We start from the raw sequence: 14,410 nt of genomic DNA, 5'->3' as shown, positions 1-14,410 counted from the left end.
TCATTCACTATAGGTTTTTCATTCACTATAGGTTTTTCATTCACTATAGGTTTTTCATTCACTATAGGTCTCGATTCTGTACGCACTATATGATCCACAATTCCATGATCTTTGGCTTCTTTTGCTGACATAAAATTATCTCTTTCCATGTCTTTGTTTATAACCCATCGGGGCTGGCCCGTTCTTTGTACATAAGCCTCTATGATGTCTTCTTGCATTTTCATTACTTCGTCTGTTTCCATGACCCAGTCTTTGAAGCCATCATCCTTAAGCATACTAATAGGTTGATGGATCATTACCCTGATGATATAACATACTTCTAACTCACATAATGAGGCGAGAAGAATAGCTATAGAATTGAACAACCGTACAGGCATTTTTTGCGCATTGCATACGGCTTTACAATTGCATACGGCTTTACAATGGAATTCTCTTTTTTCTTTCATCGAAAAAAAGAGAAAATATAGAGTCTATTAGACCCAGATTAATAAATAATCCAATTACCATCCTTCTTTTTCTTTTTTTTTCGGAAAAGTTTAAAAATACTATGATGGCTCCGTTGCTTTATATATTTATTTCGTCTGTGATTCAGCAATCCCAAAGTTTCTTTTTTTTTTTGAAAAAAAAAAAAGAAAGAAAAAAAATAGTCTTTTTTTTTTTCGTACTCTTTCATAACATAAATATTGTTAATAGCCTCTGGTAGGAAAAGAAAAAAAGTTTGTGACGCCTGAGATGGGCCCACGATAGCTAAGATCAAATTGGAAATGCCCCTTCTCTCATACTACTCTTTCGATACATAATCTAATATTTTTTTTTGAAAAAAAAAAAAAGAAATAAAAAAAAAATTTCATATCGAATTCAAAGTGCCATGCTATTATTACTTACTAATTCATATTTCATATGGCGAAGGCATAGTCTTCTTTTTTCTTTCCATCAATAATAAAAAAAAAAAACTCATTGGCGCCGAGCGTGAGGGAATGCTCTGCGTTTGGTAATTTCTCCTCCGACCAAGAGAAAAGCTGCGATTGAAGCGGTCAATCCCATGGCTAGTGTATGCACATCTGGTTCCACTGCTTGCATAGTATCAAAAAGAGATAATCCAGATACTATCCCTCCGCCAGGAGAGTTTATAAAAAAAAACAGGTCTCGGCTATTACTCTCTATACTGAGATAGATCATAATACCCGCAAGTTGATTCGAGGTCTGGATATCAAGCTCTTTGCCCAAAAAAAGCAATCTTTCTCGATAAATTCGGTTGATTAGGATAAAATTGTATCCCTTAGTAGCCGTACAGGCACCTTTTGATGCATACGGTTCAACAAAAATTGCGAAAAAAAATCAATGTGTAGATTCCAGCCATCCTTTGTTTTTTCTAGTCGGACCTTTCTAACTTCTAATTTCTAATGAAGGGGCTTTTTCTTACATTTTTTAAATAAAATGAAATTTAAAATTAAATTAAAGAAAGATGAGTTTTGGCCCGTTTTCCTATAATATAGAAAAAATTCGCTAAACTTATTGCACAAACTTTTCATTGATCCATTTTTTTTTCATTGCGATTCAATCCAAATCACGATGTCATTTTCTTGTTCCTGAATGGGGTTCGTCAATTTTTTATTCAATTTTTTTAGGTTTATGCTCTACTCCGAGTAAAGATCTGCCCGATTTTTATTTGCACATATAGGACAAATGACCCAATACCACGTCTTTTTGCTATGATTTCATTTCCTTTTTTTATTTTAATTTAATTCCTTTTTCTTTCATGTTTTTCGCCAAATATTCAACGTATTTCCCATATTATTCGATTGATTAACAGTTTGAAATCGCTCTTATTTATAATTAAAAAAAAAAAGAAAAATTATGATTATGATATAGGTGGTAATCATAAATATATTACCAATTGGGTTTTTTCTAAACGGAGCCTGGATACTTCATTTTATCAGTCCAACCAAGCCAACCATAAATCATTCTAATTGAAAATATTAATCTGGATACACCCCCATGAAATGGATCTCTAATTGCACTTCATTACACTTCCCGCTACAAATTTTTGATAATTCAATCAATCTTTTTGGGGCGAAACAGGGGATATCTCGATCGGGCGAGAGAACGGGGGAATCCCATATGACCCAATATATTTGACAAGTCGCACTATATGTCAACCCAGCTTGCATCGTTATCTCCCGGAACTTGAAAAGGAACTTTTGGAATACCAACAGGCATAAAGTAAAAAGAATGTAAAATTATATTTCGCTTTGATTGTGGAAGCGTAATACGTAATGTAATACGTAATAATGGTCTTATCTTAATAATATGTAATATTATATTTCACTTTGATTGTGGAAGCGTAATACGTAATGTAATACGTAATAATGGTCTTATCTTAATAATATGTAATATTATAATATGTAATATTATATTTCACTTTGATTGTGGAAGCGTAATACGTAATGTAATACGTAATAATGGTCTTATCTTAATAATATGTAATATTATAATATGTAATATTATATTTCACTTTGATTGTGGAAGCGTAATACGTAATGTAATACGTAATAATGGTCTTATCTTAATAATATGTAATAATGGTCTTAATAATATGGGCCTTTATCATATTTTATACATAGATAGACTAAGGCCATAAAATAAAGAAAGGCGGAATGAATGAAAGAGAATTCTTACGAATAGGTCCTTTGAATGATGAACAAATAGGGATGCATTCATTCATAAAAAATAGGATCAACCCCCATTGCGTATTGATACTTATCGAGTATAGAATAGATCTGCTTCTCTTTTTTCTTCTGAGCCGAATTCTTCCCTTATTACTAATGGAATAGAACAAACATTAATCCTTTCTCCGAAAGAATCCACCGAAAAGGGGAGGTATTCCAATGCAATAAAGTTACATAGTGTCTATTTTTCGTTGATTTGATAAAGGGGTATTTCCATGGGTTTGCCTTGGTATCGTGTTCATACTGTCGTATTGAATGATCCCGGTCGCTTGCTTTCTGTTCATATAATGCATACAGCTCTGGTTGCTGGTTGGGCCGGTTCAATGGCTCTATATGAATTAGCTGTTTTTGATCCCTCCGATCCCGTTCTTGATCCAATGTGGAGACAAGGTATGTTCGTTATACCCTTCATGACTCGTTTAGGAATAACCAATTCATGGGGCGGTTGGAGTATTACGGGGCGGACTATAACAAATCCGGGTATTTGGAGTTACGAAGGTGTGGCCGGAGCACATATTGTGTTTTCTGGCTTGTGCTTCTTGGCAGCTATCTGGCATTGGGTATATTGGGATCTAGAAATTTTTTGTGATGAGCGCACAGGAAAACCCTCTTTGGATTTGCCCAAGATTTTTGGAATTCATTTATTTCTCTCAGGAGTGGCTTGCTTTGGCTTTGGCGCATTTCATGTAACAGGATTGTATGGTCCTGGAATATGGGTGTCCGACCCTTATGGACTAACCGGAAAGGTACAACCTGTAAATCCAGCGTGGGGCGTGGAAGGTTTTGATCCTTTTGTTCCGGGAGGAATAGCCTCTCATCATATTGCAGCAGGGACATTGGGCATATTAGCGGGCTTATTCCATCTTAGTGTCCGTCCGCCCCAACGTTTATACAAAGGATTACGTATGGGAAATATTGAAACCGTCCTTTCCAGTAGTATAGCTGCTGTCTTTTTTGCAGCTTTTGTTGTTACTGGAACTATGTGGTATGGTTCAGCAACTACCCCCATCGAATTATTTGGTCCTACTCGTTATCAATGGGATCAAGGATACTTCCAGCAAGAAATATATCGAAGGGTTAGTGCTGGGTTAGCCGAAAATCAAAGTTTATCAGAAGCTTGGTCTAAAATTCCTGAAAAATTAGCTTTTTATGATTACATTGGCAATAATCCGGCAAAAGGAGGATTATTCAGAGCGGGTTCAATGGACAACGGGGATGGAATAGCCGTTGGGTGGTTAGGACACCCTATCTTTAGAGATAAAGAAGGGCGTGAACTTTTTGTACGTCGTATGCCTACTTTTTTTGAAACATTTCCGGTTGTTTTGGTAGACGGAGACGGAATTGTTAGAGCGGATGTTCCTTTTAGAAGGGCAGAATCGAAGTATAGTGTCGAACAAGTAGGTGTAACTGTTGAGTTCTATGGTGGCGAACTCAATGGAGTGAGTTATAGTGATCCTGCTACTGTGAAAAAATATGCTAGACGTGCTCAATTGGGTGAAATTTTTGAATTAGATCGTGCTACTTTGAAATCCGATGGTGTTTTTCGTAGCAGTCCAAGGGGTTGGTTTACTTTTGGGCATGCTTCGTTTGCTTTGCTTTTCTTCTTCGGACACATTTGGCATGGTGCTAGAACCCTGTTCAGAGATGTTTTTGCCGGTATTGATCCAGATTTGGATGCTCAAGTGGAATTTGGAGCATTCCAAAAACTTGGAGATCCAACTACAAGAAGACAAGTAGTCTGATGCAAGATTGCTTTGTTATTTTTCGCTTCTATTTTCTGTTTGTGATTTGACATAGGCTGCTGTAAAAATCTTGATTAAAATCGCTGCCTTTTCTTTGATTCTTGTTCTTTCGTTATTTTATTCGGGAGATGATTCTAAATAAATAGGTACGGAAGCTATAATTGTAAACCACGATCGAATTTATGGAAGCATTGGTTTATACATTCCTCTTAGTATCTACTCTAGGGATAATTTTTTTCGCTATCTTTTTTCGAGAACCGCCTAAAGTTCCAACTAAAAAAATGAAATGATTTTTCATTATCTCAATTGAAGTAATGAGCCTCCCAATATTATATTGGGAGGCTCATTACTTCAATTAGTCCCCGTGTTCCTCGAATGGATCCCTTAATTGTTGAGAGGGTTGCCCAAAGGCAGTATATAAGGCGTACCCAGTAAAACTTACAAGTAAACCAGATATAGAGATGGCGACTAAAGTTGCTGTTTCCATTATTATATAATTATATAAATAATATATATAAATATAAATATAAATAATATAAATATAAATATAATTTCAAGATCACAATGGATCTATGATAAGATCGTTTATTTACAGCGGAATGATATACAAAGTCAACAGATCTCACTGAATACAAAATAAGATTTATGGCTACACAAACCGTTGAGGGTAGTTCTAGATCTGGTCCAAGACGAACTGTTGTAGGGGATTTTTTGAAACCATTGAATTCGGAATATGGTAAAGTAGCTCCTGGATGGGGAACGACTCCTTTGATGGGTGTCGCAATGGCTTTATTTTCGATATTCTTATCTATTATTTTGGAGATTTATAATTCTTCCGTTTTACTGGATGGAATTTCGCTGAATTAGATTCACAAGAACCACGAAGCCTCGCTTTTCAATACAAAAAGTGAAACTTTTAGTTCTCGGATTTTTTTTAGCCCATTCTATTTTGGTAGTTCGACCGCGAAATTTTTTTTGTTTCTGTATTTCCGGAATATGAGTGTGTGACTTGTTATAATTGATCCTATTGATAGTACAGAAAATGGGTCTGTCCTCTTGATCGAGATAGTTTTATCCCGTCGGATAGCCATTCTAGTATCTGGAGCACGGAATATATGAAATGGATCACGAAGTATTCGAACTATGATTCATACTTAATATTCAAACCTCGCGGCCGGACTCAAAAAAAAAAAAAATTTTCAAAGAAAGAGGTTTTTTATTTATAAATCGAGAAATTTTTTCTTCTTTCAAACTCTCATTTAGTTTATGCTTATTTTGATCAAAGGACAAACCTTTCTTTTCTTTGTATTTTTATTTATTATATCTATTCTATTCATTGAATAAGTGATGATCCAATAATTCTTACTCAAAGAATCTTTGGACTTAGTTTGAAGGTTTTATTGAATCATCGCGGTTCTGGTATGAATCTGAAGTTTCAATTGATTCATAGGGTCTTAACAAGAGAATTCCTATTAAAAATAAAGAAAACAAGAATAAAGCCACATTCCATATAAATAACAAATCAAAGCAAAGAAAAAGAAAAGAAATAAGTAGGTAAATAGAAGATTCAAGAGGCCTGATCAACATAAAGACGAATGCGCCGACTTGATTTTTTGGCATTATAATTACAACTACAAAAAAGAGCTTTCGGATTTTTACTCTTTTGTGTCTTCAGATAAAATTGAATGAAAAGATTAAGAAGTTTCAAACTTTCTATTCCATATCCGTTTCAGCTATTATTTGGGTGTTTTTGTTTGAGCTGTACGAGATGAAATTCTCATATACGGTTCTCAGGGGGGGAGTCCTCTTGGTTTACCTATCTCAATAAAGTCTATGATTGGTTCGAAGAACGCCTCGAGATTCAGGCGATTGCAGATGATATAACTAGTAAATATGTTCCTCCTCATGTTAACATATTTTATTGTCTAGGAGGAATTACGCTTACTTGTTTTTTGGTACAAGTAGCTACAGGATTTGCTATGACTTTTTACTATCGTCCAACCGTTACTGAGGCTTTTACTTCTGTTCAATACATAATGACTGAAGCTAACTTTGGTTGGTTAATCCGATCAGTTCATCGATGGTCGGCAAGTATGATGGTCTTAATGATGATCCTGCACGTATTTCGTGTCTATCTCACTGGTGGTTTTAAAAAACCTCGCGAATTGACTTGGGTTACAGGCGTGGTTCTGGCTGTGTTGACTGCATCTTTTGGTGTAACAGGTTATTCCTTACCTTGGGACCAAATTGGTTATTGGGCAGTCAAAATCGTAACAGGCGTTCCGGAAGCTATTCCGGTAATAGGATCGCCTTTGGTAGAGTTATTGCGTGGAAGTGCTAGTGTGGGACAATCCACTTTGACCCGTTTTTATAGTTTACACACTTTTGTATTACCCCTTCTTACTGCTGTATTTATGTTAATGCATTTCCTAATGATACGTAAGCAAGGCATTTCTGGTCCTTTATAGAGAATATAGACCATAGCTATATTGTAACCAATCATTTATCTTATTACTTGCCAATCATTTATCTTATTACTTGGGGGAGGAACAATAGTATTTCATTGCTACAAATATGGATTGTTGAAAAAAAAAAAAAAATAAGACATGTATTTGGATATTTCCTTTCAACTCCACAATATTCTATTATTTATTTGATATGACATGAATAGTTGAAGGGAATTCCCCGAAGAGAAAATGGATTATGGGAGTGTGTGACTTGAACTATTGATTGGGCCATGCAGAAATATGCCTTTATCTGCTACATTGGAATTCACAACCAAATGTGTCTTTGTTCCAACCACCGTGTAAGCCCCATACAAAGGATAGGCTGGTTCGCTTGAAGAGAATCTTTTCTATGATCAGACCTGACGATGTCGTGTATGAACAGGGCTCCGTAAGATCCAGTAGAATAAGTGATTTGGCATAATGCAAATTAGATTTTATTTATTTATTTTTATTTTTTTTTTACTTTCTTATCTTAATAGTATGAAAATACATTCATTTCTTCTGCATCGACCCGATTTATTATTATTATACTATCGGAGTGAAACAAGGGATCTAAAGAAGAGCAAAGGCTAGACTATATTAGTAACAAGTAAATCCTTTGTATGTAAAAAATCTCGATATATTTTTGGGATAAAGGTGAATCGCAAGGCCTAAGACGACCCAGAAAGCACTTGATCACGATCAACTTTGTACGCCTACTTGGGTATTGAGCATTTACCTGTAAAAATGGCATTCCTTGGAATGTATAGTTGCAACTTCGTAAAATGGAATCAGGTAACTTTTTTCTTACATATGAAATCATTCATATATGTGTGGATAACATATAGATTCATTTTATATGTATCCGTTTGTATCCATTTGATTCGATTGATTTTTGCTTGAGCCGGATGATGAAAAATTATCATGTCCGGTTCCTTCGGGGGATGGATCTAGAAAAATTCACCTATCCTAATAACAAAAAAACCTGACTTGAACGATCCTGTATTAAGAGCTAAATTAGCTAAAGGTATGGGTCATAATTATTATGGGGAACCCGCATGGCCCAATGATCTTTTATATATTTTTCCAGTAGTAATTCTCGGTACTATTGCTTGTAACGTAGGCTTAGCGGTTCTAGAACCTTCAATGATTGGTGAACCCGCGGATCCATTTGCAACTCCTTTGGAAATATTACCTGAATGGTATTTCTTTCCTGTATTTCAAATACTTCGTACAGTACCTAACAAGTTATTGGGTGTTCTTTTAATGGTTTCAGTACCTGCGGGATTATTAACAGTACCTTTTTTGGAAAATGTTAATAAATTCCAAAATCCATTTCGTCGTCCAGTAGCGACAACCGTTTTTTTGATTGGTACTGCGGTGGCCCTTTGGTTGGGTATTGGAGCAACATTACCGATTGATAAATCCCTAACTTTAGGTCTTTTTTAAATTGAATCAATTTTAAAATAAAATATCATGATGTGCGTATCTAGGGAGTAGTCACTTCAAAGTCAAAGTGAATTCTCCCTAGATACATTTATTCAATTCTGGTCCCAATATATGGATTGTGCTGAAGGTTCAAAATCCATTTTCGTTTTTTTTTTTTTTTTCTAATTTTCTAAAGTAAAAAAAAAAAAAATGAAATAAATCCTAAATCCAATGGATTTAAAATTTTGGTAAATCAATTTCGCAATGCTTTTCTACTTCTTTTCTAGAATGCCCAATATTTGTTTTACATCTTCTATGCGAAAGTGTTCAATTTTCATAAGGTCTTCTTGACTGTTATTCAAAAGGTCCAATAATGTATGTATATTGGACTTTTTGAGACAATTATAGATCCTGGGAGGCAATTCTGATTGGTCAATAAAAATATATTTCAATGCTATTTCTTTTTTCTTTTTTCTTAGTTTAGCTAATCTATCATGAAAAGGAAAAAAAGGTAAAGTAACGTTGTGTTGATTGTTTTCTAAATGTAAGTTTTCTTCTTCCGCATCTAGAAAGGGAATAAATAAATCAATCAAATTCCGAGAGGCTTCATGAAGTGCTTCTTTAGGAGTTAAACTTCCATTTGTCCATATTTCTAGAAAAAGTATCTCCTGTTTTTCATTATCATTCCCATAACAATGAATACTATGATTCGCATTTCGAACAGGCATGAATACAGCATCTATAGGATAACTTCCGTCGTGAAAGTTCTTTGGCGTTTTTATACCGTATCCTCTATTTCTCTCGATTTGTAATCCAATACACAAATCAATTGGTTCGGTTAGGCTAGCTATATGCTGTGTATTATCAACGATTTCCACAGAAGGCGGTAAGATGATGTCTTGAGCAGTTACATATCCGGGACCCTTGGCACAAATAAAGGCGTTACGAGTTCCATACAAATTACTTCTCAATACAATTGCTTTTAAATTCATTAAAATTTCATGTACTGATTCTTGAATACCTACTATGGTAGAATATTCGTGTGGTATTTTCTCAGATTTTGCACGTGTAATACATGTTCCTTCTATTTCTCCAAGCAAAGCTCTTCGCATCGCAATGCCTATTGTGTCGGCTTGGCCTTTCATAAGTGGAGACAGAATAAAGCGTCCATAATAAAGACGCTTACTATCTGTTCTTGATTCAACACACTTCCACTGCAGTGTCCGAGTAGAGACTTTTACTTTCTCTCGAACCATAGTAATATTATTTTATTTGATCAGATCATTGAATCATTTATTTCTCTTGAAATCTCTTTAGTGTTTATTTCTACACACGTTTTTTTTTAGGAGGTCTACAGCCATTATGTGGCATAGGGGTTACATCCCGTACGAAACTTAATAGTATACCACTTCTACGAATAGCTCGTAATGCTCCATCTCTTCCGAGACCAGGACCTTTTATCAGAACTTCCACTCGTCGCATACCTTGGTCTACTACTACTGCTCGAATAGCATTTCTCGCTGCGGTTTGAGCAGCAAAAGGAGTCCTCTTCTTGGACCCTTGAATCCACAAGTACCGGCGGAGGAAGAAGAAATTACCTGACCCCGTACATCTGTAATAGTAACAATGGTATTGTTGAAACTTGCTTGAACATGAATAACTCCTTTTGGTATTCTACGTGCACTTTTCCGTGCACTACTGCGCCCATTCCTACGTGAACCAACTTTTGGTATAGGTTTTGCCATATTTTATCATTTCATAAGGATAAGTCAGAGATATATGGATATATCCATTTCATGTCAAAACAGATCTTCTATTTTTATTTGTTCATCGCTTTCTTTAAGATTAGTTTCTTTTCTTTAACTTTAAGGAGTTCTTTTTAGAATAGAAAGATTATCCTTGTCTCTGTTTATGTCTCGGGTTGGAACAAATTACGACAATTCGTCCCCTCCTACGGATTAGTCGACATTTTTCACAAATTTTACGAACGGAAGCCCTTATTTTCATAGTTGTTATTCCTTAAATTTTTCCGAATCTACTTATTGGAAGAAAATAAGTTTCTTGAAATTTTTGAACCTTGAATTGGATCCCCCTGAAAGGAATCTTGAAGTTGAAAAAACTACCTAATCGTTCGAATCCTTGTTGCGGAGTCTATAAATTATACGCCCCCTGGTTGAATCATAAGCACTTACTTCACTTTTGTTGACTCTATCCCACGGTGGTATACGTATAAAACTCGATCGGACCCTTCCTGAAACATAACCTAGAATCAGATCTTCATTATCTAAAGGAATCTGGAGTGGACGTGATTCACTAATTAAACCTCCATGAATCCATTTTTGTTCTTTTATTCCAGGTAAAACTTCCTTGACGTATCAACTACTGTAGGGCAGGAGGAGTTCTATTAGACAACCCGTGCTTTTTTTTTTCACAAATGGAAAGTTTCGGATTCGGATACAATTCGGATGTTAGACAGATTACCATATATAACACAAAATTTCTCCGCCGATTCCTTCTAGTCGAGCCTCCCGGTCTGTCATTATACCCCGAGAAGTAGAAAGAATTACAATCCCCATCCCGCCTAAAATTCTAGGAATTTGTTGATAGTTAGAATAGATTCGTAGACCGGGTCGACTGATCCGTCGTAAATTTAAAATAGTTCTATATGGTCCTTTCCTATTCCTTCTATGCCGTAGGGTTAAAACCAAAAAATATTTGTTTCTTTCCCGATGTTTCCTTATGTTATCGATAAAACCTTCTCGTAAAAGTATTTTAACAATGTTTTCAGTGATGTTAGTAGATCCTATTCGAATCGTTCCTTTTCTATTCATGTCAGCATTTCGTATAGAAGTTATTATGTCAGCAATAGTGTCCTTACCCATGGTAAACTAAAATTATTGTTGCTCCCGAATTTTGATATAACCAACATGTTCTTTTTTTTTTTTTACTTAGTAAAGGTATATACGTGAGACACAATCTACTAATTAATCTATGTCATTTAAATACTCTAATTTAAATACTATAACTATATTGAATTGAGGTCTCGTCTTATAATACCTCAGGAGCTAATGAAACTATTTTAGTGAAATTTAACTGTCTCAATTCCCCGGCGATCGCACCAAAAATTCGAGTTCCTTTTGGATTTCCTTTTTGATCAATGACAACTGCAGCATTGTCATCATATCGTATTATCATACCGTTGTCGCGTTTGAGTTCTTTACAAGTACGTACAATTACAGCTCTGATCACTTCTGATCTTTCTAGAGGTGCCTTTGGTACTGCTTTCTTGATCACAGCAACAATAACGTCACCAATATGAGCATATCGGCGATTACTAGCTCCTATGACTCGAATACACATTAATTCTCGGGCCCCGCTGTTATCTGCTACATTCAAATGGGTCTGAGGTTGAATCATTTTTTTTAATCTCTTCTTTCAATGGAACAAAGGACGAAGAAAAAAAGAAATATTGTTTGTCAAAAAAAAAAAAAAAAGGAAACCCGCAATTGTTTTTTTTATTCCCAAGACTTCTTTCCTTTGGTTCTATATTCCTATCCTGAAATAATGAATTGAGTTTTTATAGGCATTTTGGACGCCGCTATTGAAATAGCCTTTCTTGCTATATTTTCGGCTACTCCGCTCATTTCATAAAGTATTCTGCCCGGTTTAACGACAGCTACCCAATACTCGGGAGATCCTTTCCCCGAACCCATACGTGTTTCTGTAGATCTTACCGTAACTGGTTTGTCTGGAAATATACGTACCCATATTTTTCCACCACGGCGTACATTTCGTGTCATTGCGCGGCGCCCCGCTTCTATTTGTCTAGATGTAATCCAAGCGGGTTCAAGTGCTTGAAGAGCATATCTACCGAAACAAATGCGATTACCTCGATAAGATATTCCTTTCATTCTTCCTCTATGTTGGTTACGAAATCTGGTTCTTTTTGGGTTATAGTTGATGGTTGTTTATTAATTCCATCTCTACTACAGAACTGGACATGAGAGTTTCTTCTCATCCAGCTCCTCGCGAAAAAAATGACTAAAAAATATTTTATTTTATTCTTAAGATATATAGGTAGTTACTGAATAATAGATTGAATCCTGGGATTCTTTGCTTTGAGATTTTATCTGATCTATTTGAGATTTTATCTGATCTATTATAAATTTGTATATCTTGTTTGGATATATATTGGATATATATATAAGTAATTAAACATGGATTCTATTTATAGATAATGTCTTATCTTGTTTTTGTTATAATGTTATAACGAATCTTTATTTTGTTTTGTCTTTTTTTATCATATTCATCTCGGATCGACAAAAATTTAACAATCAAATAAAATGAAAATAAAATTTTTAAAATGAAAATAAAAAAAAAAAATGAAAATAAAATTTTTAAAATGAAAATAAAATTTTCGCGGGCGAATATTTACTCTTTCAATATCTATTTCAGTTGTCGGGTTAACTCATGACCTCTCAGAATCAGAACAGAATAAAAAGAAATGAAGTGGTCTCTGGTTTGTTCCGCCATCCTACCCGATAAATCATTAGGATTCGTTTTCAATAGAATCCTCTGCATTCACGGGTTCCGTCGTCCCCATCGCTTCTCGATTAATGCTTAGGTCTGAATTCTCCAATGGAGCCTTAATTTAATATTTAATAAAAATTTAATATTTAATAAAAATAAAAATTTAATATTTAATAAATAATATTTAATAAAAAAATTTGTTAATTTGTTCTTTAGTCAACCTTCTCAGTCTTTATTGACTTAAGGCTCTTGATTTTTTCTTCGATGAACAGATATTCATCTAATTATTGATGAATCTCTATTGATGCTCTATTACATTGCTCTTTATGAGATGCTTCGTAGACCTTACATATTGGAATCATATATCATTTCATTTCTATTTCTTTTTCTCTCTTTCTCTCATCCTTCTATTTATCCACATACTTTTTTATTTTGCTTCACAATTTAGATATATTCATAATCAGATTGGTTTTTTTTTACTTAACTTAATGCAAAAAAAAAGATTTCAGTTGCTATAATGATATGACCAATATATCATATCTTGACTGATTCTTTGGATCCAGATAATCCGAAGCGATGAGTTGGTTATTAGTGCTATAGTTATTAACTTATACTGTGGTTCGCCCATTTTTTTTTTTGAATCCTAAGCCTAAAAACCCAACGAGTCGCACACTAAGCATAGCAATTATATCAAATGATCAATCAAATTTTTATTTAACCTTATAGAATATAGAATTTAGAACTGCTCATTTTTTTATTGAACATAAAAAAATGAAAGAATTTGTCATTTTTTGTTCTATCGCAGAATAGAACGTAAAGACAAGTAGAGTCTTATTCTTATTATTCTTCATCTATAAATATCTATAAATATCCAAATTTTGATTCCTAATACCCCATAGATAGTTCGAACTCTATAGGAGCAATACTCAATTTTCGCTCCAATCGTTTGTAGAGGAACCCTACCTTCCCGGATCCATTCGACACGCGCAATTTCTTTTCCGTCGATACGCCCTGCAATTTGTATTTGAATTCCTTTTGTATCTGCTTGCTCAGTTAATTCAATAGCCTTTTTCATTGCTTTTCGAAATGAAACTCGATTCTTTAATTGTCCGGCTATAAATTCGGCAAGAATATTAGGGTGCCCGTAAGGATTTGCAATTCTTGTAATAGCAATCTTGAGTTTTCGGTTCATACAATTAAGTTCTTTTTGCACATTCATCTGTAGTTCTTTGAGTTTTCGCGGCCTATCTTCAATTAATAATTTAGGAAATCCCATATAGATTATGACCCGAATTAGATCAATTCCTTTTTGAATCTCTATACGTGCAATTCCCTCGACACCGGAAGATATTCTCATATTTTTTTGTACATAATTCTTGATATAGTCTCTTATTTTTTTATCTTCTTGTAGACCCTCGGAATAATTTTTAGGTTGTGCAAACCAAAGAGAATGATGACTTTGGGTTGTACCAAGTCTGAAACCAAGTGGATTTAT

General features: G+C 34.6%; 1 protein-coding gene across 1 annotated transcript; it reads left to right on the top strand.

Moving 5' to 3' along the window:
• The first annotated feature begins 5,043 nt into the window (after window positions 1-5,043).
• LOC149509181 (cytochrome b6) lies at window positions 5,044-7,928 on the top strand. Its single transcript, XM_089757766.1, has 2 exons — window positions 5,044-5,473; window positions 6,298-7,928. The coding sequence occupies exons 1-2, from the start codon at window positions 5,468-5,470 to the stop codon at window positions 6,937-6,939; spliced, it is 648 nt and encodes a 215-aa protein (XP_089613892.1). The 5' UTR covers window positions 5,044-5,467; the 3' UTR covers window positions 6,940-7,928.
• Window positions 7,929-14,410: the final 6,482 nt, after the last annotated feature.

Source organism: Durio zibethinus, unplaced genomic scaffold, assembly GCF_047325235.1.
Source record: "Durio zibethinus cultivar Kanyao isolate XHJ-2024 unplaced genomic scaffold, ASM4732523v1 HiC_scaffold_227, whole genome shotgun sequence".
Classification (NCBI taxonomy): domain Eukaryota; kingdom Viridiplantae; phylum Streptophyta; class Magnoliopsida; order Malvales; family Malvaceae; genus Durio; species Durio zibethinus.
This window is presented reverse-complemented; position numbering and strand designations above follow the sequence as displayed.